Below are 27,260 nucleotides of genomic sequence, written 5' to 3'. Positions count from 1 at the left end.
AAGTGCAATGGAATACTCTATAGATTATTTTCTCTTAAAAAATACATATCATTAATCTTTAATTTTAGATCCTATTACAGCACCCTGAGCCAGCAAACAGACACCCAAGTGTGAGTCAAGAGCACAATAAACATCTCATTTTATAATACTCTTTATTTGATTAAAGATTTGCCTTTCTTGTGTACATTGGAATGTTATATTCCCTACATATTTTACAGGGTTACAAAATGTCTCTCATTTTTAAATATTACCCCAAAAGTAATTCCAGAAAAAGGTTTTGCGAAATTAAACTTGACTGTTTAAAAATCATATGGACAAACAACTCTCAAACAAAGCTGGATTAAGATTTCTTGTCTACTTAACTACAAGACAGACTTCTTGTCCCAGTCCCATTCCTCAGGAAAACCTCACGTGGAAACCAAGCTAGAGATAAAGATGCTTCCCTGATGCAGCTGGTTAGGGGAAAAGGAAAGGCCAGAAATTTCTTTGGCAAGCAATTCCAGCCACGAGCGCCTTTCAGTGCTCTGCTTCACACTGTCTACTCTGTGAGGAAGATTCTCTCTGTGGGTATTCAGAGGGAGCGGTGGTGCTAAGAACGTGGAGGCCCTCCATAGTCCTGCCTCTTCCCACTGCCAGCGTCCCAGCCTCCAGCAACTTGTCACACCCCTGCAGCTCTGGGCTAAAAACCAAGGCCGAGTTGACTGTTGAGTCTCCACTCAAGAAATAATAGATGGTCTGGAGCTCACAAACCATTACTACATGATGACACTCAAAAGGCCTAGCGGGAAGTAAAGGAAGGACTTCGGAGACAGGGACAACCCAGGGAAATTCTGGGTTGGCCCGGAGAAAATGGGGTATATGAGGCCTTTCCTACATACCAATGTAATCAACTGCTTCTTGAAAGGCCAACACTCTGGTAGTAGGGACTCAGTCCCGATAATTCAGGGCCAATTGGTGTTGGCACGTGACTCACTGAACCCAGAGCCTCCAAAATCATAATCTGATTTCTGCTAGATGAGAGGAACGGTGACGGAGCAGCCAGGAAGAGGGAAGTGATGCACTGATGCACTTGAGGAATGTAAATGATTACAAACACTTTATATTTAGCTCAAGTACCCACATGCGGAGAACAGGAAGCTTGGGTAGCCCTAGCAGCACACATGATTAGTTTGAATGTGAAACCCCTAACTGGGCAGAAACCATTGTTCTTAGACATCTTCAAGAGGGGGCTGGGCATCTGAAAGTGCTTTTTAGCTACCTTAACACCAACACAAGTGGGATTCACAGTACTATTCTAAACTGGAAGGGCAAGCCTTAAAAGCAAAACAACTTGGCAAAGTAATGGAGGAATAGATGGACATGGGAAAAAGCAACCAACCGTATCTCCTAACTTCAAGACTCCACCCCCCCTAAACAGTTCACCTACATTGTCCAAAAAAAAAGTCAAGAATGGGTTAATCTTGTTCAGGAGTGCCAAACTCAATACCTAACAAAAGACGATCCCAGTACTTGATTCAGTGTATAGGGAGAAAAACTGAAGGTAAAGGAAAGGAGTATGAAAGATTAAAATCTACAGAGAAAACTTTTAAAAAATGAAGTATGAAATATAACTATATTTAGGGATTAAAATAAAGGTGCAACTTAGGCGAAGGCAAAGGAGGTGTTTAGTGGGGGCCTTATCTGGAGAGCTCGCTTTCCTGCTTGCCAGTAAAATCTGTGAAAGAAATCAGCCGCCTTTCCCTTTATGTCGATGTCAGTTTTTTGTCAAAGAACGTCTCTGTGGACTGAAGCACTGGGGTGAGTTGAGGGTCCCTGCGTGGAGATCGTGCACTGTATCAGAAAATAGGGGTCTCCAATGGCTTGTCAATTCGGAAAAACTCTCCAGCCACTGGTGGCGTCTTCATTAATTTGGGAGTTTCCCTCTTCCTTTCTCCCTCCTTGGTTACAGGATCTCGTACTTATCCACTAGGAAAGCGGTTTCTGTGGAGAACCTGACGGGGCTGTTTCCATCTACCTGGGTCACTTTGGTAACCTAGGAAAATAAACAGAAAGTATGGTTGAGACTTCAAGATGCTGATCCAATCTCATTACAAAATAGAGAAAATTATCTAAAAACAATAGTGAAAGTAGTTTAGGAATAATAAAAAGTGTTTAATTCACAGCTGCAGCCCGTGGCATCGCTCCTGCTCACCGACAGGACTAATGGTTCTTTAGACTGAGGACAACTTCTGGGATGAGATGTGGAGGAGTATTTTTTCCTTTTTTTGGACCAGGAGTGGGGCTTGAGCTCAGTGCCTGGGCACTGTCCCTGAGCTCTTTTTGCCCAAGGTTAGCGCTCTACCACTTTGAGTCACAGGTGTGCTTTTAGTTTCTGAGTGGCGAATTGGAGATAAGAGTCTCACAGGGACTTTTCTACCTCGGTTGGGTTTGAACTGTGATCCTCAGATCTCAGCCTTCTGAGTAGCTAGGATTACAAGTGTGAGCTCCCAACACCTGGCAGGAAGCTGTAAATTCTTGAGCACTTACTGGGGAGACCAAAACTATCTGGGAAGGTAAGAAAGTGTCAAAGTAACAAGTAAAAAAGAGAACAATATACACTGGGTCCCCTAGTAATACAATTAAAAAGACTAAGGGTTAACTAAAAAGAGTGGTCTAGGTCATGTTGGTGGCTTGGACCTGTAATCTTAGCTACTCAGAATGCTGAGATCTTAGGTTCTCAGTTCAAAGTCAGCTATAGCAGGTAAGTTCACAAGATTCCATCTCCAATTAACCAGCAAAAAGCTGGAACTGGAAGCATAGTTCAAGTGGATGAGCACTAATCTAGCAAGTATGAGGCCCCAGGTTCAAACTGTGATACCAAAAAAGTGAGTGAGGGGATGAGGATGTAACTCATTGGAGGAGTACTTGCCAGTATGCGTGAGGTCCTAGGTTCAATCTCTGACACTGTGTGTGTACTAACAGATGACACATTTCTTTTTTCTTTTTTTGCCAGTCCTGGGGCTTGAACTCAGGGCCTGAGCACTGTCCCTGGCTTCTTTTTGCTCAAGGCTAGCACTCTGCCACTTGAGCCACAGCGCCACTTCTGGCCATTTTCTGTATATGTGGTGCTGGGGAACTGAACCCAAGGCCTCAAGTATACAAGGCAAGCACTCTTGCCACTAGGCCATATCCCCAGCCCCAAGATGACACATTTCTTTTGTGTGTGGGTGTTGGTCCTGGGGCTTGAACTTGGGGGTTGGAATACTGTCTCTGAGCTTCTTTGGCTCAAGGCTAGTGCTCTACCACTTCAGCTACCGCTCCACTCCAATGTTTTTTTTGGTGATTAAGTGGAGATAAGAGCCTCACAGACGTTCTCCTGCCCAAGCTGTCTCAGACCTTAGCCTTCTGAGTAGCTAGGATTACAGGTGTGAGCGCCAGCGCCAGGCCAGATGACACATTTCTTTTGCTTTGCTTATCTAAAGGACAAACTTTGCAACACAAACAGTTACCGGCATCTGCCTGTCTGCAAACGGCTTTTAAAATGTATTAGGTTAAAAAATAGATAACTACTTGGGCACTAGTAGGCAGTGCACACCCTACCTACTAAGGAGGGTAAAATTTGAGGACCACAGTTCAAAGCCAACCAGGGCAGGAAAGTCTATGAGACTTTTATCTTCAACTAATCACCAGAAAACTGGAAGTGGAGCTGTGGCTCCACTAGCCCCGAGCAAAAAGAGCTTAGGGACAACATCCAGGCCCTGAGTTCAAGCCCCACGACCAACAAAGACAGGCAGAAAAGAAGAAAGAAATCTAACCAGGCACAGAAAGAAAGAGAGAGCGACACATGCATACACACAGACAGACACAGAGAGACAGAGTCAGAGAGACACACATACACACACAGAGCTAGCCAGGCACTGATAGCTTACCTCTATAATCCTAATTACTCAGGAGGATGAAAACAGATATTTGTCACCAATGAATTAGAAAAAAGCAGGAACTAGAAGTAGGCTTAAGTGGTAGAGTATTAGCCATGAGCAAAGAAGTTAAGCAAAAGCTCAAGACCCTGAGTTCAAGTCCTAACAGCACACACACACACCCCCGTCCCCATAATAAAATGCACTTGCACACCGCACAACACTCAAATAGACGGAGAGGTTGAGATTTAAATCCAGAGAGGAAATCTGAGATGAAGCAGTAAGGATTTTGGAGTCACTGTGGAATCTACTGGGGTCATCAGTGTTTCGGGTTTTTGCCCTGACAGGAATCCATGCCACCATGGGGCCTCTTCTCATATATGTAATTAAAATGAAGCACCTGGGGCTGGGACTGTGGCTTAGTGGTAGAGCGCTTGCCTAGCCTGCATGAACGTTTGGGTTCCATTCCTCAGTACCGCATACACAGAAAAGGCTGGAAGTGGAGCTGTGGCTCAAGTGCTAGCCTTGGGCAAAAGGAGCTTAGGGACAGTACCCAGGGCCCTGAGTTCAAGACCTAGAACTGGCAAATAAATAAAATAAAATGAAGTACCTGAATGTTGCAATAATTTTTTTTGGAGATGAAGGAAACTTGAACAGGAAAGAAGTCATTGGGCTGCCCAGCAATGCTAAACTCCAGACTGCCACTCTTATTTTTGGCATCAATCACTGGCAGGCACCACTCCAAGGTGTTTCGCCGACTGTCATGCCGATACTCTCCATCGATCTCACCAATCACAGGAGCACCAACGCCAGATCTGTTATGAGAAAAACAGGATTAGTTAGGTGTCCAGAGCTCGAGAAAGCCCAACAAGGAAGGAAAATCAACTCTAAATTGAACTATGTTCTTTTTTGTTGTTGTTAAATTTTTATTGTCAAACTGAGGTACAGAGAGGTTAGGCACTGGAGCATTGGATACATTTCTTGTACTGTTTGTTACCTCCCCCCTCATTCCCCGCTCCCCCCTCCCCCTTGAATTATGTTCTTCAGCCTTAATTTTTCTAGGCCTGTAATTGCCATACTGATCAAGAAAAAAATAGGCTCCCTAATGATTTCAGTAATCAAAACCCTAGCACTCTGGCGGAGAATCTTACTCTGTTCTCTTTGTAGACAGATATATTCAACAACAGGTACTTGGCAGTCCTGGGTATTCACATTTACGGCTTAGACCTAGGCTTAGTGGTAGAGTGCTTGCCTAGCATGCACAGAACCCTGGGTTCGATTCCTCAGCACCACATAAACAGAGAAAAGCCAGAAGTGGTGCTGTGACTCAAGAGGTACAACACCTTGTCAAAAAAAATTTAATTAATAAAAATAAATAAATAAAGAGGTAGAGTGCTATCTAGCCTTAAGCAAAAAGAAGCCAGGGACAGTGCTCAGGCCCTGAGTCCAAGCCCCAGGACTGGCAAAAAAGAAAGAAATAACAGAAAATAGGCAGATTGGTAACAGTGTACAGGACGGGGGGAGGAGGGGTGGGAGGGGAGGAAGATTTTTAAACAATAACCAAGATGAATCTGGATTTGAGACAGTACTATCCCTTAGCTTTTGTGCTCAAGACTAGCAATCTACCACTAGAGCCACAGCTCCACTTCTGGCTTTTTTGTTTTGTTTTTGTTGCTAGTCTTGGGGCTTGGACTCAGGGCCTGACCACTGTCCCTGGCTTCTTTTTGCTCAAGGCTACCACTCTACCTCTTGAGCCACAGCGCCACTTCTGGCTATTTTCTATATATGTGGTGCTGGGGAATCGAACCCAGGGCTTCATATATTCAAGGCGAGCACTTTACCACTAGGCCATATTCCCAGCCTCCACTTCTGGCTTTTTTGGTGACTAATTGCAAATTAGGTTCTCATAGACTTACCTACCTGGGCTGGCTTTGAACCAGGATCCTTAGATCTCAGTCTCACAAGTAGCCAGGATTAGAAGTGTGAACCTCAAGGGTTAGGAATATGGCCTAGGGGCAAGAGAGCTTGCTTCGTATTCATGAAGCCCTGGGTTTGATTCCCCAGCACCACATATACAGAAAATGGCCAGAAGTGGCGCTGTGGTTCAAGAGGTAGAGTGCTAGCCTTGAGCAAAAAGAAGCCAGGGACAGTGCTCAGGACTGGCAAAAAAAAGAAAGGAAGCCACGAAAGGAAATGGTGAGGCTCTCCATTTGGAGAGAGGCCCCAAAGAGGGATCCTGAGGAATATTTTTTTAAAAAGAGCTTAGAAGTTTCAAAACTTATTGAAACTGATGCCAGTGTGTTTATTTCAATTATTATCCAGCAACTGGAATTTGACTGGAAATACTTAGCTGTCTTGCAATACGTAGCTGTCTTGCAAGATAATCAGGGCTAGTTAGGATGTAGTTCGCACCCCACACACGGCCGACAGGCAGTGTCACCTACTCCTACACACTCTAAATTTAGCCGTTTTAATTCACTAGTGACACTCAGTGCTTACATTAGGGGAAGAGTAAATAAAGGAGACAAAGAAAAGTTTAGGTAGCATAAAACTATTAACTCTTTCCCGTCACTTTTGTGATCATGGCTTCTTTTACATTCCTCTTCAGTGCTCTTGCTCCAATTGTGTTGTTCTAAAGATGGGTACTGTACAGTGGCATAAAGTGTTGTCAAGATGTTCTCTTCTTCAAGCCTAAGACCAGCACAAAAAAAAACAACAAAAAAACAGGGGCAGGGAATATGGCCTAGTGGCAAGAATGCTTGATTTGGATACATGAAGCCCTGGGTTCAATTCCCCAGCAGCACTGCATGGCCAGAAGTGGCGCTGTGCCCCGATGGAAGAGTGCTAGCCTTGAGCAAAGAGAAGCCAGGGACAGTGCTCAGGCCCTGAGTCCAAGCCCAGGACTGGCCAAAAAAAAAAAAAGGGGTGGGGTGGGGTACTGACAATACAGAATATTTTAATTCTTTAGGTGATTTTATTGTTGAAGGGGGTGAGTGCGGGCCACTTCTGGGGCTTGAACTCAGGGCCTGGGTACTGTCCCTGAGCTTTACTGCTCAGGCTAGCATGAGCCAGGTGAGGTGGCATATGCTTAGAAACCTTGCAGTTGGGCCAGGCGCCGTAGCTCACGCCTGTAATCCTAGCTACTCAGGAGACTGAGATCTGAGGATCATGGTTTAAAGCTGGCTCAGCCCGGATAGGAAATTCCTGGGTAGGAAATTCTGTGAGACTCTTATCTCCAATTAAACACCAGAAAACCGAAGTGACATTGTGTTTCAAGTAGCAGAGCACTAGCCTTGACCTGAAGAGCTCAGGGATAGTGCCCAGGCCCAGAGTTCAAGCCCCATAACCGAAAAAAAGAAAGAAAAAGAATTTTCACAGTTGTGAGGCTGAGTCAGGAGAGCTCTGAGTTTGAAGCCATGTTTTGACTTAATCCAGGCCAACTGGCACATTTAAATAAAGCCCATCTAAGCCAAGGTGCCAGCAGCTCACACCTATAATCCTAGCTACTCAGGAGGCTGAGAGATCTGAGGATCACAGTTCAAAGCTAGTCTGGGCAGAAAAGTCCGTGAGACTTTTTATCTCTAACCACCAGAAAACTAGAAGTGGCTCTGTGGCTCAAAGGCATAGAGTGCTAGCCTTGAGTGAAAAAGCTGAGTTCAAGCTCCATGACAGACAACAACAAAAAGTTACATACATACATACACACACACACACACACAGATAAAATAAATAAAAAGCAATGTATTTTGACAAATGTATATGGAATTAGTTCAAGTCATAGAACATTTTCAAAGTTCCCTTTGTATCAAAGAACATTCCTCTCTACCTCCAAATTTATGTTGTTGTTCCTTTTTTTGCCAGTCCTAGGGCTTGGACTCAGGGCCTGAGCACTGTCCCTGGCTTCTTTTTTGCTCAAGGCTAGCACTCTGCCACTTGAGCCACAGCGCCCCTTCTGGCCATTTTCTATATATGTGGTGCTGGGGAATCGAACCCAGGGCTTCATGTATACGAGGCAAACACTCTTGACACTAGGCCATATTCCTAGCCCTCCAAACTTATGTTCTAACTCTTATGTTTTAACTTTTCCAGAAAGGTGCACACGTGAAACCATAAAGTTGGCAACCTTTTGAAGCTGGTTTAAGGTTTTGTTTTTTTGTCAGTCATGGGACTTAACTCAGGGCCTTGGTTCTGTCTGTGAGGTTCTGTACTCAAGGCTAGTGCTTTATCACTTTGAGCCAAAGTTCCACTTCTGATGGTTACTGATAGTTCTGATGTTTACTTGGAGATAGTCTCATGGACTTTCCTGCCGGGGCTGGATTTAAACTGCAATCCTCAGTTCTCAGCCTCTTGAGTAGCTAAGATGTGAGGTACTGGCGCCTAGCTTATAGATGGTTTCTTTCACAATCTGTCTTTGTGCACGCAAGTATGTTCATGTATGTGCATGAACATATGTGTCTTGGTACTAGGACCTGAAATAAAGGCCTTAAGCCTCTTTTTCATTCAAGACTGGTGCTCTACCACTTGAGCCACAGGTCCACTTTCAGGCGTCTCACTGATGTGTCTGCTCAGCCTGGCTTCAAACCTTGACCCTCAGATTTTATCCTACTCAGTGTCTAGGATTATAAGCATAAGCCACCAACCAGTGTGATAGCACAACTGGTCTGTCTGTATTGTGTATGGCGGTACTAGAGCTCAAACCTAGGGCTGGGAATGTGACTTAGTGGTAGAGTGCTCGCGTAGCATTCATGAAGCCCTCAGTTCAATTCCTCAGTACCACATAAACAGAAAAAGCTGGAAGTGGCACTGTAGCTCAAATGGTAGAGAGTTAGCTTTGAGCAAAAGAAGCTCAGGGACAGCACCCAGACCTTGAGTAGCCCCAGGACTGGCAAAAACAACAACAACAAAAACCCCAAGACAAACAAACAAATAACAACGAAAAAACAACCCTCAAACCTAGGGCCTAGGCACTGTCCTTGAGCTTTTTCACTCAAGGTTAGTGCTCAACCACTCAACCATAGCTTCAATACCTTTTTGGTGGTTAACTGGAGATAGGAGTCTCAGAGACTTTTCTGCCTGACTTCAAACTGAAGATCCTCAGATCTTAGCCCCCTGAATGGCCAGAATTGTAGGCATGAGCACCTGGTACCTCATGCTTGCAATCCTACCTACTCAGGAGGCTAAGACTGGAGGGTCGTGGTTCAAAGCCAGCCAGGACAGTCGAGACTCTTTTTTTTTTTTGGCAGTCCTGGGCCTTGGACTCAGGGCCTGAGCACTGTCCCTGGCTTCTTTTTGCTCAAGGCAAGCACTCTGCCACTTGAGCCACAGCGCCACTTCTGGCGGTTTTCTATATATGTGGTGCTGGGGAATTGAACCCAGGGCTTCATGTATACGAGGTAAGCGCTCTTGCCACTAGGCCACATTCCCAGCCCGTCTAGACTCTTGTCTCCAATTAACCACCAGAAAACAAGAAGTAGAGCTGTAGTTCAAAGTGGTAGAACACTAACTAGCGTTGAGCAGAAAAGCACAAGAACAGTGCCTAGGCCTTGAGTTTGAGCCCCATAACCAACCACAATGAAAAAAGTAAATATCAGGGCTGAATGCAGCTCATGGTAGATACTTGCACAAGAGTAAGCATAGGCCTCGGGATTAGTCTCCAGCATACAAACCAAAGAACAGAAAAGGGGAAAAAAGAAGCAAGTAGCTTAAAATAGATAGCTAGTGAAATGCTGCTTCCAAAATGTGTTACAAAAGGCCACTTCTCAAAGCCAATGGAGCGAACAGGATTATTTAAGGAACTCCACTTACGGGAGTGGGATGGTGATAACTACATCATTCAGTTCTAAATTATCTTCTTGTAGTTCATATTCTATGTTGACATCACAGCCATTTCCACTCTCTGAGGGCCAGCAATTAACTGAGAAAAATAAGACAGTCACATTAGAACATTAGAAAAAGAATAGAATCATTTCCCACCTAGCTAAATCAGGCACACAAAAGGAATGAAGAAAAAAGTCAAGATAGTAAAGCAAACTGACTGACAGTTGCAGGCCTGAGACATTCTAATGTAAACTACAGTTAAAAGAACAATTCTAGCCAGGTGCCTGTGGCTAACGCCTGTAATCCTTGCTACTCCGGAAGCTGATATCTGAGGGTCAGGATTTGAAGCCAGCCAGGGCTGAAAGTCCTTGTGAGACTCCTATCTCCAAAAAAGTACTCAAAAAAGTCAGAAGCGGCACTGTGGCTCAAGTGGTAGAACTCTAGCCTTGAACACAAAAGAGGCTTGGGAACAGAGCTCAGGCCCAGAGTTAAAAAAACAAACAAACAAAATAATAACAATTTCAAATTTAAAGCTATTAAAGCAAATGATGAAAATATATAAAATGCAGCACCAAGTCCATTTAGAAAAGATGGTCAGTTTTTAAAAAATGAACATTGCTATAGCTACGAAGAAGGTAAGAACCTGTAAGTCGGGGCTATTTCCAGTTCTCAGTGTCTATCAGCTGAGTGGAATTGGCCGGAGGCACTCACTTGTCAATGGAATAAAAGATTCCTCTGTGGTTTGTAGTCTCCATTTTAATACCCCTACGTCACTGTTGACTGGAAATGACTTCTCTGGATTCTTCAAGCCAATTAGAGATTCTGCAGTGAAAAGTTTTTTATCCACATTTGGATGGGTCTGGAATAAGAAGGGAAGGAAAACTGAAGTTGAGAAATGAAAAGAGAAGAAATCAACTTACATGGCACATCACCTAAATATCTAAAACAAGGTACCTCATAAATCCCAATTTTAGTTTCATTTGTGTGTGTGTGTGTGTGTGTGTGTGTGTGTCTGTGTGTGTGTCTGTGTGTGTGTCTGTCTGTCTGTCTGTCTTGGGGCTTGATCTCAGGGCCATTGTGGCATAAATCCCAACTGTTGATTCTGGTTTTAGTTTTGTGCCATCCTCGGGCTTGAACTCAGGGCCTGAGCACTCTCGTTGAGCTTTTTTTTTGCTCAAGGCTAAAGCTCTACCACTTAGGCCACAGCTCCACTTCTGGCTTTTCTGGAGATAAGCATCCTATGGGCTTTTTTGCCCAGGTTGGCTTCAAATTGTAATCTTCAGATTTCAGCCTCCTGAATAGACAGATGTGAGCCACTGGCACCCAGCCAAAGATGCTTTTGAAGAAAGATTTGCCTCCTCAAAGACAAGTTTAAAGACATTTATCCATATATAACAACTCTTTCAAACAAAAACACCCAAGACAAAACAAAACACCCGAATAAGACGATTAAACACCAATAACCTGCCAGCGGCTGGTAGCTTCTTTCTGTAATCCTAATCAGGAGTTCTAAAGATTGCAGTTCAAAACCAGCATGGAGGGCTGGGAATATGGCCTAGTGGCAAGAGTGCCTGCCTCATATACAGGAAGCCCTGGGTTCGATTCCTCAGCACCACATATATAGAAAGTGGCCAGAAGTGGCTCTGTGACTCAAGCGGCAGAGTGCTAGCCTTGAGCAAAAAGAAGCCAGGGACAGTGCTCAGGCCCTGAGTCCAAGCCCCAGGACTGGCCAAAAAAAAAAACACACACAAAAAAACCAGCATGGACAGAAAAGTCAATGAAACTCTTGCAAAAAGCCAGAGCATCAGCAAAAAGCCAAACAAACCATTATTCCTGTAAATGGTGGTCTAGCAGCCAGGTATGGGTAGCACTGCTACCAGATGAAGCTAACATCTTCACTTACTGGACCAGAATTTCGAAGCCTATCTTTAGAAAGATGTTATTTCCCACTTTACTTCAGACTGCATTTGCAGCATACCTTGGATCTAGACAATATAAGCTACTCATAAAGGCTCTTCAGTTACCTTAACCTGACCTAAAAATGACTTAAAACAAATAAATTATCTTTCATTTATTTTCAATGTTAAAATGCTGAAAGAGGATTACAAATTCAAAACTAACCTGGACTATACAGTGAGTTCTAGCTTAGCATTGGCTACACAGTGAGCTATCTGGGGGCTGGAATGTGGCTTAATGGTAAAGTGCTTGCCTAGCATGCATGAAGCCCCGGGTTCGGTTCCTCAGCACCACATTAATAGAAAAAGCCAGAAGTGGCTCTGTGGCTCAAGAGGTAGAGGGCTAGACTGGAGCAAAAAGAAGCCAGGGACAGTGCTCAGGCCCTGAGTCCAAGCCCCAGGACTGGCAAAACAAAACAAAATAAAACATATGAGATATCTGGTCTCAAAAAACAGCAACAATAAAACAAAACAGAATAACAAAAAGAAAAAATATTGGCTGGAAATGTGGCTTAATGGTAAAGTGCTTGCCTAGCATTCATGAAGCCCTGGGTTCTATTCCGCAGTACCACATAAAGAAAAAGCCAGAAGTGGTGTTGTGGCTCAAGTGATGGTGTGCTAGCCATGAGCACAACAAGGCTTAGGGACAGTGTCCAGGCCCTGAGTTCAAGCCCCAAGAGTGGCAAAAAGAACAACAGAGCAACAACAAAATACACAAAAATAAAATATTAGCGTATTTTCTATGTATCTAGAAGGGCATTAGTTATAAATCAAATAGATTTGTGGTTCACATGAATAAAAGCGGTTGCCTACTATGCTTGAGGCCTTCGGTTCATCCCTAGCACTGCAAAGAAAAAGAATAAGAATAAAGAAGGAAAAAGAGGACGAGGAAGAAGACAACAATAAAGACTGCGGTAGGTGGGTAAGGGTCCAAATGCTCGGTATCAAAAGCTTCTGCACACCTGTAGCTGCACCCCTTTCTTATCTTCATTTTCCACATGAAGACGAATTCGTCCAAATTTGTCATCTGAGATCCTAAGCATGATCATGCCGTGTAACTCCATATTCTGTAATCCTCCATCCCGCCCACAGGTTAACGTGATCTTTTCTTCAATCTTCATATGCACGCTGTAAAGACAAAGTGATCAATCTGTTTAGAAAGGTAGAAACCAGAACTTACCAACAACTTTGTTTTTTGAGTGCTACTGCTATATCAATTAAAGCATTATAATCCTTGATCCAGGTTCAAAGAATGGTACTTGTGTACTTCCTTTGTTGGTAGTGCTGGGCCCTGGACTTAAGTACTCCATCACCGAACTGTATCCCAGATCTCAAGGACACACAAAAACACTAGTTAATATCCATTTCTTCCACAATAAGAAAGTTGAAAGGCTGAGGTGGCAGAAGATTTTGTTTGTTTTCTATAGTAATGGGGTTTGAAATCAGGGTCTTACATTTGCCTAGCAGGTATTCTGCCATTGAGACATGCTCCCAACCTTTTTAGCTTTAGCTCTTTTTTTTTAGATAGTCTCTCTTGTTTTTGTTGGGGCTAGATTCCGACCATGATCCTTCTATCTATGTCTTCCACTTAACAGGAATTTGAGGTGCATGCTACCTTATCTAGCTTATTTGCTGAGATGGGGGACTGTGGTATTTGTTTCACTAGCTTTGTTCAGACTGCTGTACAACTGCAACTCACTCCATCTCCCCTGCTGAGTAAGTTCGACTACACATGCAAACCAGTGGTTTTTTTTTTATAATTTATTAATTAAACAAAAATTTTTTGACAAGGTGTGCAAAAGGGGTACAGTTATATAGTAGGGCAGTGTGTACATTTCTTGTGCTATCTTACACCCTGTTTTTCTTTCCCTTCCCTAGGTCAGGTAGACATATATACAATACACAATGTACCAAGAACATATACAGTAGCCATGTGGCCTACGCCAAAGAAAATTCGCCTAGGGCTTTAAATGTAATGTCTACAATAGACAATATGTCGACAATAGTCTTATATGAACGTACATACGTAGCTTTTGAGCTATCGTGATCCACTGAGAGGTCAATTTTTGACCTTTAAATGTTGAGTAGTTGAATACCATTTGATTGATAAGAGGTTTTTGGTTTCACAGACCTGGTCTCTACTGTCTCCCCCTCCCCCCACCTTAACAGTCATATATCAGGGAGATCATGCCCCTTTGTTTTCTGTGTTCTAGGCTTGTCTCGCTCAACATTATTTGTTCAAGTTCTGACCATTTCCCTGCGAATACCAATATTTCACCATTTCTAATTGCTATGTAGTATTCCATTGTGTATAGGTACCATATTTTTTGGATCCATTCATCTGTGGAGGGGCATATGGGTTGTTTCCATATTTTGGCTACTGTGAATTGTGCAGCGATAAACATAGAAGTGCAGATATCTTTTTGATATCTTGGGACCTGTTGTTCAGGATAGATGCCTAGGAATGGTATGGCTGGGTCATAGGGTAGGTCTATGTTGAGCTTTTTGAGGAACCTCCATACTGTTCTCCAAAGTAAACCAGTGGTTCTTGAAAGACTTTTTACATTAAAATTTCAGGCTAACACTCTGCCACAGTGCCACTTCTGGCATTTTCTGTCTATGTGGTGCTGAGAAATTGAACTCAGGGCTTTGTGCATGCTAGGCAAGCATTCTAGCACTAAGCCACATTCCCAGCTCCACTGAAACTTTTCAAGTCAGCTGGGATCCGTGGTTCACACCTGTAAATAACCTAGCTACTCAGGAGGCTGAGGTCTGAGGATTATGGCTCAAAGCCAGGCTGGCAGTAAAGTCTGTGAGATTTTTATCTTCAATTAACCAGCAGGAAAACAGAAGTGGTGCTGTGGCTCAAGTGGTAGAGCACTAGCCTTGAGCAAAAAAGCTCAGGGACGGCACCCAGCCACTGAGTTCAAGCTCCACAACTGATTAAAAAAAAAAAAAAAGAAGGGCTGGGAATGTGGCCTAGTGGCAAGAGTGCTTGCCTTGTATACATGAGGCCCGGGTTCGATTCCCCAGCACCACATATACAGAAAATGGCCGGAAGCGGCACTGTGGCTCAAGTGGCAGAGTGCTAGCCTTGAGCAAAAAGAAGCCAGGGACAGTGCTCAGGCCCTGAGTTCAAGGCCCAGGACTGGCAAAAAAAAAAAAAAAAAAGCCTTTGAAGTCTTTTTAATATTATTTAACTCAATTTAAAAATAAAATTATAGGGCTGGGAATATGGCTTAGTGGTAAAGTGCTTGCCTTGTATGAGTCCGATCCCTCAGCACCATATAAACAGAAAAAGCTGGAAGTGGCGCTATGGCTCAAGTGGTAGAGTGTTAGTTAGCCTTGAGCAAAAAAGAAGCCAGGGACAGTGCTCAGGCCCTGAGTTCAAGCCCCAGGACTAGCAAAAAAATAAAAACAAAATTATAAAGTGCTATAGGCAATTATTATATACAATCTACCCACATTTTGTAATACAAGTATTTTTAAATGGGTGAACTGCAGAGCCCACAAGTATTTTGGTCTCTAACTTCATTCTCTGTTCTAACCTCTTAGGTTGTCCCAAAAACAAAACCACCAGACTCAAAAGTCTGGTCCCATTCTTGCCTTCACAAGGGCTTACTCTCCACTTGAGAGGTATTTTACTTAGAAAGGAGTCTCAAGCTCTCATATGTGATGGTCTCCAACAGGTTTCAAAGTGTCCAAACTGTCGCTCTCAAAACTATCACTAGGAGTAGCAGAGGCACTCTAGTGACTCAAGAGATGCATCCAGATGTAATTTTGTTCATTTCATTAAGAACAGAACACATAAATAGTCAATTTTCTCCCTTTATGCAAGCTTGAAAGAGGTATCCTCACATACTCATCTTTCACTTGACCTTAAAACCATCAGCAACAGTAGAAGGTCTGGGCTCAAAACAAGAAATCGGAGCCATGAATAGGTGAACTCAATTAACCTATCCAACCACTAGTTCAGCCCCATGATTAAAGACAAATCAAAATATTCTATACTGGGGCTGGGGATATAACTCAGTGATAAGATGACTGTGGAGTATAACAAGTAGAGGCTCTGGGTTTGAAAAAGCCGGAACTGGCACTGTGTGCTCAAAGTAGAGTGCTAACCTTGAGCAAAAGAAGCTCAGGAACAGTGCCCAGGCCCTGATTTCAAGCCCCAGGACTGGCAAAAATAAGTAAATAAAAATAAAATATTTATGTTCTAGATGGAAACAAGCTTTTCTTTTCTTTGTTAAAAAAAAAAAAAAAGATTATTAGCTGGGTGCCTGTGGCTCATGCCTGGAATCCTAGCTACTCAGGAGGATGAGGTCTGAGGAACGTGGTTTGAAGCTAGCTTGGGCAAGAAAGTCTGCAAGATTCTTATCTCCAATTAACCACCAGAAAACTGCAAGTGGCACTGTGGCTGAAAGTGGTAGAACGTTATTAGCCTTGAGCAAAAAAAAGCTCAGTAAAGTGCCCAGGCCCGGAGTTCAAACACCATAACCAACCAAAAAAACCCCAAAAAACCCAAAAAACTATCTGAATTTACAGGTTACTAATGTTACTCCTTAGGGGGGAGGGGGGAATGAGGGAGGAGGTAACAAACAGTACAAGAAATGTATCCAATGCCTAACGTATGAAACTAACCGCTCTGTATATCAGTTTGACAATAAAAATTAAAAAAATAATAATAAAGTTACTCCTTACCTCTCCATATTAATAGGTGGAGTATGCACTTTGGTTGCCTCAGAGGTACGCTTGCCCATACTAGAGGACATAACAGTTTCTCCTTCAGATTTCAATTTGTCCACGAAGTTATCTACTTCCTTTCCTTTGGCTCCAAGTTTCAAAGCCTTGCTGGGACCTGAAGGCCTAAATGCAAAAACACAAAGTAAGAAAACATACATAATAAAACATACAAAGAGCACCAAACATTAATGACTCCACATCAACAAAGGTTTTCTTGAAGCTATTATTTAAAAGAAACGTAAAGACCTCAAGGGAAAAGCCCAAGCTTCTAGTATTGGTGGGTAACATTACTGATGGTCCAATATCTACCTGACCAAACTGCCAGCATTACTGTTATTATATTTTTGTCTTTTTTTTTTTTTGAAACGAGGCCTTGATACATAGCTTTATATATAGCCTTGAATTCATGATCTTCAGCCTCCCAAGTGCTGGAATTACAGGTGTGAGCTACATTGTTAGTTTTTCTATTTGGTCTTTTTTTGGTGTATGTGCTGAGACTGGGCTTTCACTCAGGGCTTTGTGCTCCAGCTTTCCTCCTCATAGCTGGTGTTCTACCACTTGGTCCATACTCCCAGTGCAACATTTTGCTAGATAACTGGACATATACAGTCTTGAGGATGTTTTTGCCCAAGCTGGCTTCAAACTGTGATCTACTAGATCTCATACTCCTAAGTAAGAGTATAGGTATGAGCCAAACACACTTAGCCCTTTTTATGTGTGTGCCAGCACCGGGATTAGTATTCGCTCCTTAGCTTTCTCTGTTCAAGGCTGGCAATTTATCACTTGAGCCACATATTTTTTGCCAGATAATTGGAGATGAGTCTCTGGGATTTGTCTGCCTGGGCTGGGAGTATCCTCACATCTAAGCCTCCTGAGTAGCTAGGATTACAGGCATGAACTACCAGTGACCAGCCTGGTAATTTTTTTAGTGTGTGTGTGTGCCAGTCCTGGGCATTTCTTGCTCAAGGCTAGTGCTATTCTACCACTTGAGCCACAACTCTACTTTCCATCCAGGCTGGCCAATCTTGAGATCCTCTTGCCTCTGCCTCTTGAGAAGTGGGATTACATAGATATACCACCAAACAAGGTGACAGTGATTATTAATATGGAACTTCTGAGATCAAAGTTATACTTTTACAAACATACATAATCTAGAAAACCTTTGTGCCTTCAGTCCAGATAAATGTAACTGTATATAACAAAACTTAAATACAATACAGGTAGTCCAAAGTCCTCTCAAACATTAAAATTAAAAAACCTATGTTCCATAAACAGTTAACTATCCCCTCCATTCACCAAGACAGACAACACTCATAAGAAATTGATGTAAAAGCATTCTTTTACACAAAAAGAAAAAACCTATTTGTCTCATTATTTCATACTTTATGCACCCTAAGTTTATATCACATTTTCCTCCCCATTTATAGCTTGTTTAGAAATCATTCCAAAGTTATACACCAACAGCCTTCCTCTGGCATATTAGGATTGCTGGTCATATATTCTGGATATACCTGGCGGGTGCAGGTGCCACTTTTGGTTTATCAGTTTCAATGATGGTCTCTGTGATCATGGCAGCTGTGCTTCCTCCAGATACTGCAGAGCTACCAAATCCACCAAATCCTGGTGCCTTTTTGCCCTGTCTCTCTGCATCTCTTCTCGCCTGTTGTAATTCCTTTGCTTTTCGCCGCATCTCAGCCTTTGCTTCACGTTCTTGAGTCTAGATAAAGACACGGGGATGTAGCTTTGAGTACAGTTCACATCAGGAAATAAAACTAGGAAAATCAGACTGGCAAAGCCTAAGAGACAGTCAAACAAGCATCCCAAATAAAGAGGACCTCACTTACCTCTCTGACTGCTCTGAAGACTTTTTCCTCATGAGAATCCATTTCTGTGAAGGTTCTAATCTGTGCCAGATTAACATTCTCCCGATATCCCAGGGCGACAATTTCATCAAAAGCAAAAATCAAATCAAAACAGTGCTCTGATATTTCATTCTCCTCTAAGGCTCGGCAGTATTCTGGAATCTAATGATGAACAGCAATGGAAAGGAAATTTAAATTCACCGGCAGCTACATTTCCAAACCTTATCCTTATCAAGTGGTAGTGTACCAGTCAAGCAAGCCAGCTGAGCAAAAGTTATGGTCTAGGTTCCAAACCTCCGTGGGGGGGGGGGGGGGAGGGAGTGGTACACGAATCTCAACAAACCAAAATGTCTCTCTTTTTTCCCTTTTCTTTCTTTTTTCTTTGGTACTGGGGAATTAACCCAAGATGTTGCACTTGCTAGGCAAGCGCACTGCTACTGAGCTACATCCCAGCCCCAAATCTCTTAGCGCTTAGTCTTTATATTAAGAAAGATTTTTGGCGGGCTGGGGATATGGCCTAGTGGCAAGAGCGCTTGCCTCATATACTTGAAGCCCTGGGTTCTATCCCCCAGCACCACATATACAGAAAATGGCCAGAAGTGGCGCTGTGACTCAAGTGGCAGAGTGCTAGCCTTGAGCAAAGAGAAGCCAGGGACAGTGCTCAGGCCCTGAGTTCAAGGCCCAGGACTGGCAAAAAAAAAAAAAAAAAAGAAAGACTTTTTGGCATAAAAGTCTTAGAAAGTATGCGTGTACGCGTCAATAAGTCTAATCTAAAAAAGATGGCTAAGGGCTGGAAATATGGCCTAGTGGTAGAATGCTCACCTTGTATACATGATTCGATTCCTCAGCACCACATATATAGAAAAAGCTGGAAGTGGTGCTGTGGCTCAAGAGGTAGAGTGCTAGCCTTGAGCAAAAAGAAGCCAGGGACAGTGCTCAGGCCCTGAGTTCAAGCCCCAGGACTGGCAAAACAACAACAACAAAACATGGCTAAGCAAGTTTTTGAAACAGGTATATTGGAATAACTACTTAAGAATTGGGGTATAAAAGAGTAATTCCCACATTGTCTTTGGGACACATAGCTTAGGAAGGCATCCAATAAGAGTCCACCAAATGAGGGCTGGAGGTGTGGCTCACTGACAGAGAGGTCTGTCTAGTAAGTGTGAAGCCCTGAGTTTAAGGCCCAGTATTAGAAGAAGGAAAAAAAAAAAAGCCTGCCAAATGAATAAGGAGCTGCAGAGGCTGAAGGTACAAGCTCAGCAACAAAGAATTTGTTTAGCATGTATAAGGCACATTCTATCCCAAGTGCACATACTTTCTCTCCCCCGAAAATAAGGAGCTGCAGTAAAAAGGCACTGGGCACTGTGCAGAGCCCACAAGTGAACACCACCAGCTGCTCTGGAAGAAAATTACTTTCACACACAAAAAATGTAACGTAATAAAAAGAACACAGTATTACAGAATAACTCTTACCACTCGTGAAAAGAGCCTAAGTGTCTCCAAATCTTCTAAAATGTTGCTGTTTTTGGTAGTGATCAGTACCATGTACAGTTTTTCCATAGGCTGGTAGACATATCTTACGCTCTCTGTTTCAACAAATGTATGTTGTTTTCCAGTGTTCATGAGTTTGGGGAAAGCTGCTAATAATCCCTCAATCCGAGTTCTGGTCATCTCCACAAACTGTCGAGAAACAATAGCTTTTCCTGCCTTTGTGCAGACTGCTGCTGCCAAGAGCACCTGCCAGGAACAAAGGTATAAGTGCTGATTACTTCTTCACATCTGTTTTCTCTTCTCAGAAGATCTTCCACAGAATGACAGTCAATGATATGGCTACAATTAGCATGCTTTAACTCTAGCTCATTAATTACAGTATGTAATTCATAAAACAAAGTTAAAGTAGAGGAAAATAAAGCCACTATTTCACGATATACCTAAGGAAAAATGTTAAGAAATCTGGAGCTGGGCACAGGTGGTTCACAACTGTAATCCTAGCTACTTGGATGCTGATATCTGAGGATCCTAGTTCAAAACCAGCCCGGGCTGGTTTTCCTGGCTGGACAGCCTGTGAGACTCATACATCCAATTAACCACCAAAAAGCCAGAAGTGGAGTTTTGGCTCAAGTGACAGGGCATTAGCCTTGACCACAGAAGCTCAGGGACAGCACCCAGGGCCTGAGTTCAAGGCCCAGGACTGGTGCGCGCACGCGCGTGCGCGTGCGCGCGCGCGCACACACACACACACACACACACACACACACACACAGAAAGAAAGAGAGAGGGAAATGAAATAGTATCTTTTGCTGGAAAACGGACAGAGCTGGAGATCCTGTGATCACGTTAAGTAAAATAAGCCAATTACACAAAGACAAGTTTGACACATTTTCTCCCATTTGTGGAAGCTAAGAGTAAATGAAATAAAACATAACCAAAGCCATTAAAGTAAAAGGAGGACCGCTAGGAATATGGAAGGGTTGTGAGAGAAGTGGGGACAATAGAGAGGACAAATATGACCAAAGTACATTATAGCCAGGTGCTAATAGTGGCTTATGCCAGTAATCCTAGCTACTCAAGAAGCTGAGATCTGAGGATCACGATATGAAACCAGTTTGGGAAGTAAAGTCTATGAGACTCATCTCCAATTAACCAGCAAAAAGCTGATTAGAGGTATTGCTCAAGTGGCAGAGCACCTGCCTTGAATAAAATGCTAAGGGAGAAAGCCGGGTGCCTAACTACTCAAGAGGCTGACACCTGAGGATCACAATTCGAAGTCAGCCTGGAAAAGAAAGTCTGTGACTCTTATTTCCAATTAACCAGCAAAAAGTTAGAAGAGATGTGGCTCAAGTGGTAAAACTGCAGACCAAGTGAGATCAGGAGGCCCCAAGTTCAAGCCCTAGTATAAGCACACATAAGTGCATGGGCATGCACACACATACACACACACACATACTCACATATCCTGGTCTTTCATCTTTCTGAATACCAAGCTGATACACCAAAAAATTAAATCTGCTTGGTGAGTATGTGAATATGATTCTCTTTAAATGATTTTTTTTTTTTTTGCCAGTCTTGAGGCTTGGACTCAAGATCTGGACACTATCACTGAGCTTCTTTTGCTTTAAGGCTAGCACTCTATCACTTGAGCCACAGCGCCACTTCTGCTTTTTTCTGTTTATGTGGTACTGAGGAATCAAACCCAGGGCTTCATGCATGCTACGCTAGCACTCTACCACTAAGCCACATTCCCAGCCCACTAAATTTGTTTTCTTTAAAAAAAAATTATTATTGAGTAGTTGCATCAAAGGGAATTCAATTCCAAAAGTCAGGTTATGAATAAATGCATCTTGGTCAATGTCACCCTTCCATCATTAAATTAAAAAAACAACCATTCTTTCATTTTTGGAAAAGGACATTTTAGATCCAAAAGGAACTTTTTTTTTTTTTGGCCAGTCCTGGGCTTTGGACTCCTGGCTTGTTTTTGCTCAAGGCTAGCAGCCTGCCACTTGAGCCACAGCGCCACTTCTGGCCCTTTTCTGTATATGTGGTGCTGGGGAATTGAACCCAGGGCCTCATGTATATGAGGCAAGCACTCTTGCCACTAGGCCAAATCCCCAGCCCCCAAAAGGAACTTTTAAAGTCCTTAACCTTACAGATGTAAAATCCAAAGGCTCAGAATCTTAATGATTTCTAGGACTGTTAAAACTTAACCTTGGCTGGAAATGTGGCTTAGGTAGAGTGCTTACCTAGCATGCATGAAGCACTGGGCTTGATTCCTCAGTATCACATAAACAGAAAAGGCTGGAAGTGGTGCTGTGGCTCAAGTGGTAGAGAGCTGACCTTGAGCAAAAGAGCTAGCTCAGGGATAACCCAGGCCATGAGTTCAAGCCCCAGGACTGGCAAAAAGAAAGAAAAAAAGAGAGGGTGAGAGAAAGAGAGAGAGAGAGAGAGAAAATATGAAAGAAATTTCACCTTGCCTAGAACTGGCAGCTCACGACTGTAATCCTAGCTATTTAGGAGGTAGAGATCTGAGAATTGTGGTTCAAAGGCCACCCAGGTGGGAAAGTCTATGAGACTCATTCCTTCATTCATAGGCTGTGGGGCTTGAACACAGGGCCTAGGCACTGTCCCTGAGCCTCTTTGTGCTCAAGGACAGTCAGTGCCCTACCAGTTGAACTACAGTGCCACATCCATTTTTTGAATAGTTTATTGGAGATAAGAATTTCTCGGGGGAAAAAAAATAACTTAAAAAAAAAAAAGAATTTCTTGGGGACTTTTTTCGCCCAGGCTGGCTTTGAACCATGATCCTTAGATCTCAGCCTCCCGAGTAGCTGGGATTACAGGCGTGAGCCACCAGTGCCTAGCCCCCATATTTACTTTTTTTTTTGGCCAGTCCTGGGTCTTGGACTCAGGGCCTGAGTACTGTCCCCGGCTTCTTCCCGCTCAAGGCTAGCACTCTGCCACCTGAGCCACAGTGCCCCTTCTGGCCGTTTTCCATATATGTGGTGCTGGGGAATCGAATTCATGTGTAGGAGGCAAGCGCTCTTGCCACTAGGCCATATTCCCAGCCCCTTTTTTTTAAAATTTAAAGACCAGTTGTACCCAGGTGCCAGTGACTCATGCCTATATTTCTAGCCATTCAGGGGGCTGAGATTTGAGGATCTTGATTTGAAGTCAGGTAGACAAGTCTATGAGACTCTTAATCTCCAACTAACCACCAGAAAAGTGGAGCTTTAGTTGGCTCATAGTGGTGGAGCGCTAGCCTTGAGAAAAAGAGCTCAGGGGCAGCACCCAGGCCCTAAGTTCAAGACTCAAGGCTGACAACAAAAAAAAAAAAAAAAGGAAAAAAATTGATGCCATTTGCTGGGTGCTGGTGGCTCATACTTGTAATCCTAGCTATTCAGGAGGTGGAGATCTGGAGATCACAGTTTGAAGCCAGCCTGGGAAAGACAATCTCTGAGACTCTTATCTCCTCTCCAATTGACTACCAAAGCACCAGAAGTGGAGCTGTGGTTCAAGTGGTAGAACAGTGGCCTTAAGCAAAAAAAGAAAAAAGGTCAGGACAACAGGACAGCGCCCAGGCCCAAGTTCAACCACCAGGCCAGTGCATACATGTGTGCACACACATGACTCTAAAAGCCTACGTTATCAGAGAATTTCACAGTAATAAAAATATACAGTATGCTTCCATTTCATACCCACTGCCCAAGTAGTAATTACATTGGAACCTAGTTTATACTGACATTAAACTGCTAGAAGTCAAATTGTCTACCCAGAACAAACTGTGTAAGTCTATGAAATATAGGTATAAAAAGAATCCCAGCACTCAGAAGTCTAATGCAGGAAAATTAGGAGGTAGGAGGCAAGCCTGAGCTACACAATGGGATCCAGTCTCAAACACATCCACCAATACCCACCCACACTTCCATCTATCAAGGTTACCTTCTATACCTATGACAGAAGTCTATCGTCTTCAATTTATACCATTTTAAATAAAATAAAAAGGAAAATTGCAATAGAATCTAACTCACATACAAAATATGAAACTTGAATAGTTTACTCAGGATTTTAGGTTCATTACTTTTGTGTTCTAAAAACAAAAGCTTGTACACAATAATAAAAAGACATGGGCCAGGTACAGGTGGGTCACACCTGTAATCCTACTCAGGAAGCTGAGATCTGAGAATCAAGGTTTGAAGGCAACCCCAGCAGGAAAGTCCGTGAGACTCTTCTAATTAATCACTGAAAAAGCCAGGAGAGGTGTGGTATGTGGTAGCTCAAGTGGTAGAATACTAAGTACTAGCCTTGAGCAAAAGACGCTTGGGGACAACCCAGACTGAGCCCAGACTCAAGGCCCAGGACTGGCAAAAAAAAAAAAAAAAAAAAAAGAAGAAAGAATACTGTGTCCTAACACTTGACAGAGCAGAATGTACTGAGATAAACTGTTCTCTGGAGTACACAATCTGTATCTGAAATGAGCTAAGCCCTTAATAATTCAGAAACATATGACATAAGTTTATGTACACATGTCAAAAGGAAAAGCAAACCATATATAACACTCAACATCTAGAGCTTTTACTATCTCTCAACTATCAATGAATTAAAAGTACTATAAGTACTAGCCGGGCACCATGGCTCCACGCAGGTAATCCTAGCTACTAAGGAGGCTGAGCTCTGAGAATCATGGTTCGAAGCCAGCCAGGGCAGGAAAAGTCCCTGAGACTCATATCACCAATTAAACACTAAGAAAGCTGAAAGTTTCAAGCAGTTTTATTAAGACATCTATGGCAAGTGGTAGAGCACTATCCTTGAAGGAAAAAAAGCTCAGGGACAATGCCCAGGCCCTGAGTTCTAAGCCCCAGGACTAATACATAAACTAATAAATTTAAAAACTGTAAGCCCTAAGAGGTACCATGCATACTTCCAGAGTATAAAAAGAAAAGCCTCTTCACACTACCCAAATACTAGGCTTGATGCAGTTCATAAACCTGAGGCTGTAATATCAAAAACCCACAAAATAATTCAGGAAAAAAAAATCTTTCAGGGTGTTCAAAGCCCAAGTTCACAAATTCTCCCGACCAGTCAAATTCTTCAATTACGTTTGTCCACTCTTAGGCACACGAGACGCTTTAGATCAAAACTATCGATCAAAAACGAACAACGTCAAAAAGCACCGTCTCCGAAAGCCTGGAGGAGGACAACACCAAGCATAACCAGAGAAGCCCGCAGCACCCGGGGCGCCCGCACGAATAAGCGAGTTGGCTTCCACCTCATGAATACGCAGGGCTCCCAGCGACAGCGCAGGGTTTGGCGGCGTCAGCAGTTGCGGGTTCTCCGTCCTTCCCCACTCAGGCTCCCCCCGTGTCTCTATAATCGAGGGGTACGCGGCGAGAATGCATCGCCAGGCAAGCGGGAGGCCCCGGGTGGGACCCCCCCCCGAGCTCCCCTCCCGGGATGGCCCGTTACCCTAGGCCGCGGTCCTACTTCACACCCCAACCCCAAGTTCCTGGAAGACACAACCGTCCGCCGCGCCCCCCCCCCCCCGCCTCCTCCCGCCGTGTTCCCAAGACAGGGCTCGCTCACACTTCCTCGGTGCCCGCCACGCACGCCCGCGGCCCCGGACGCGCGCGGTCTCAGGGACACGCGAGTCCCACGAACGAGGGGACCCCTTCCCGTCCCCCCCCCTTGGGGGATGAGAAGAACAACGACGATCACGGTCACACCGCAGGCGCCGGATCCCGGCCCCGGGCCCTCCGAGCCAGGCCCGGCCTGCGGGGCCCCGGGGCCCCGGGCGCCGCGACCCCCGCGAGTGCGCGCAGGCTCCGTGCCGGGGTCAGCGGCGGCGCGGCGTGCGGAGGAGGCCGGCGGGGGGGGGGCGCGGGTCACGGCGAGGGGCGCGGCCGTCAGTCCCCGGGTCTCCCCGGAGCCCCGGCCCCGGGCGAGGGCGGCCCCCCGCAGCGCTCGCGGGGGGCCGGGGCTCCTCGGTGCAGCCCCAGCCGGCGGGGCCCGGCGGAGTGGAGGGGGGGGAGCGGCGAGCGAGGCCCGGACGCCGGGTCTTCCCTTCCACCCCCCCCCCCGAGTTCGGGGTCCGGCTCGAGTCTTACCATGATGAGGGCGGTGGGGGGGGGGGCGCACCCCTCGATCCCGCTCCGCTGGGGTTGGGGCTCCGAGGGAAGGGGGAGCACCGGCCGCTCGGGACCTGCCGCCCCCCTGACAGGAGCCGCCGCCGCCGCCGCCGCCGCTTCGCCTTTCGCCAAGATGGCGGCCCCGAGCCACGTCTCCAACCGGAAGCCGCGCGGGTCAAAGGGCGGGGGGCGGGGCCGGCGGGGACGCAGGGGCCGTGGTCTCCCCGCTCGGGGCTTCCGCGGCCGCCCGCGGCCATCGACCCGACACGCGAGCCCCGAGCTCGTGTGCGCCCGCGGGACCCGCGCCCGGAGCACAGCGAGGACTCGAGGAGACGAGCCGGGCGCGGACGCGGGGGCGGACGCGGTGCGCCGGGGGTGCGCCGGGGAGGACGCGGCCCGACGCCCCGAGCGCCCGGGCCCGCGGGCCGGCGCCGCTGGGAGGGTACCGGGGTGCGGCCCGCCTCGGGAGGGAGTCACGGAGAGACCGAGTCCAGCCTGGGCCCGTGGCTGAGCGCTGGAGCGCTCGCCTTGCGGGCGGGAAGCCCTGGGTTCCCTTCCATCCCTCAGTGCCTCACACACGGCCAAAGCCAGAAGAAGGGGTGCTGTGGCTCCACTGGGAAAAGAAGCTCAGACTTATATCCAAAATAACTAGCAAAAAGCCGGTCAGGAGGCCTTGCTCAAGTGGCGGAGCACCAGCCAAGCAAACCAAGCAAGCTGTGAATTGTGGCTGTGGAAAGAAGTTTCAATTCAACATGGCAATTGATGACCATAATGTCTCCTGATCAGTATCACCGCTTGTATTATTCTCTCCCATCATTATTTTAAAAAAAAAAGTACAAATCATCCTTGGTGTTACTGTCTTGTAGCAGCTTTTAGGGCTAGGAATATGCATCTCAGGAGCTCAGTAAGGACACGTTTATGCTTATTCTTTGGAATCGTGACAGTCAGTGAAATTGCAGAAGAGTATACGCATCCTCGCAAACGTGTTTTCGCGAGGAGTTCCTCAGAAATGGTAGGTCATCATGGTTTAAAGAAGAGACAGAGCCAAGTGCTGGTGGCTCACTCCTGTAATCCTAGCTACTCAGGAGGCTGATATTCGAGAATTGCGGCGTGAAGCCAACCTGGGCAGAGACATCCCCAAGACCCGCATCTCCAAAGAACCTATCAAAAAGCCAGAAGTGGAGGTGTAGCTCAAGTGGTAGTGCCAACCTTGACCAAAAAAAAAAAGCCAAGCAAAGTGTTTATGCAGAGATTTAGATAAAGTTAGCGATAATAGTGCCATAAGCCTTATGGAGAATAAAAGCCATTTAGGGCTCTGAGAATGGCTACAATGAATTTTAATGTTGGGATGTATTTTTATAAGACATC

General features: G+C 44.9%; 1 protein-coding gene across 1 annotated transcript; it reads right to left on the bottom strand.

The window, feature by feature from the left end:
* Nucleotides 1-138: 138 nt before the first annotated feature.
* Nucleotides 139-26,045, bottom strand: Arcn1 (archain 1). The gene is made up of 10 exons (XM_048343942.1): nt 25,872-26,045; nt 19,747-20,010; nt 18,256-18,435; nt 17,923-18,128; nt 16,370-16,534; nt 12,631-12,796; nt 10,425-10,572; nt 9,702-9,810; nt 4,507-4,711; nt 139-2,032 (listed from the first exon to the last, which is right to left on the bottom strand). The coding sequence occupies exons 1-10, from the start codon at nt 25,872-25,874 to the stop codon at nt 1,943-1,945; spliced, it is 1,536 nt and encodes a 511-aa protein (XP_048199899.1). The 5' UTR covers nt 25,875-26,045; the 3' UTR covers nt 139-1,942.
* Between the last annotated feature and the right edge of the window lie 1,215 nt (nt 26,046-27,260).

This window comes from Perognathus longimembris, chromosome 3 (genome assembly GCF_023159225.1).
Source record: "Perognathus longimembris pacificus isolate PPM17 chromosome 3, ASM2315922v1, whole genome shotgun sequence".
Classification (NCBI taxonomy): Eukaryota; Metazoa; Chordata; class Mammalia; order Rodentia; family Heteromyidae; genus Perognathus; species Perognathus longimembris.
Note: the sequence above shows the minus strand (reverse complement) of the source record. Positions and strands in the feature narration are given on the sequence as shown.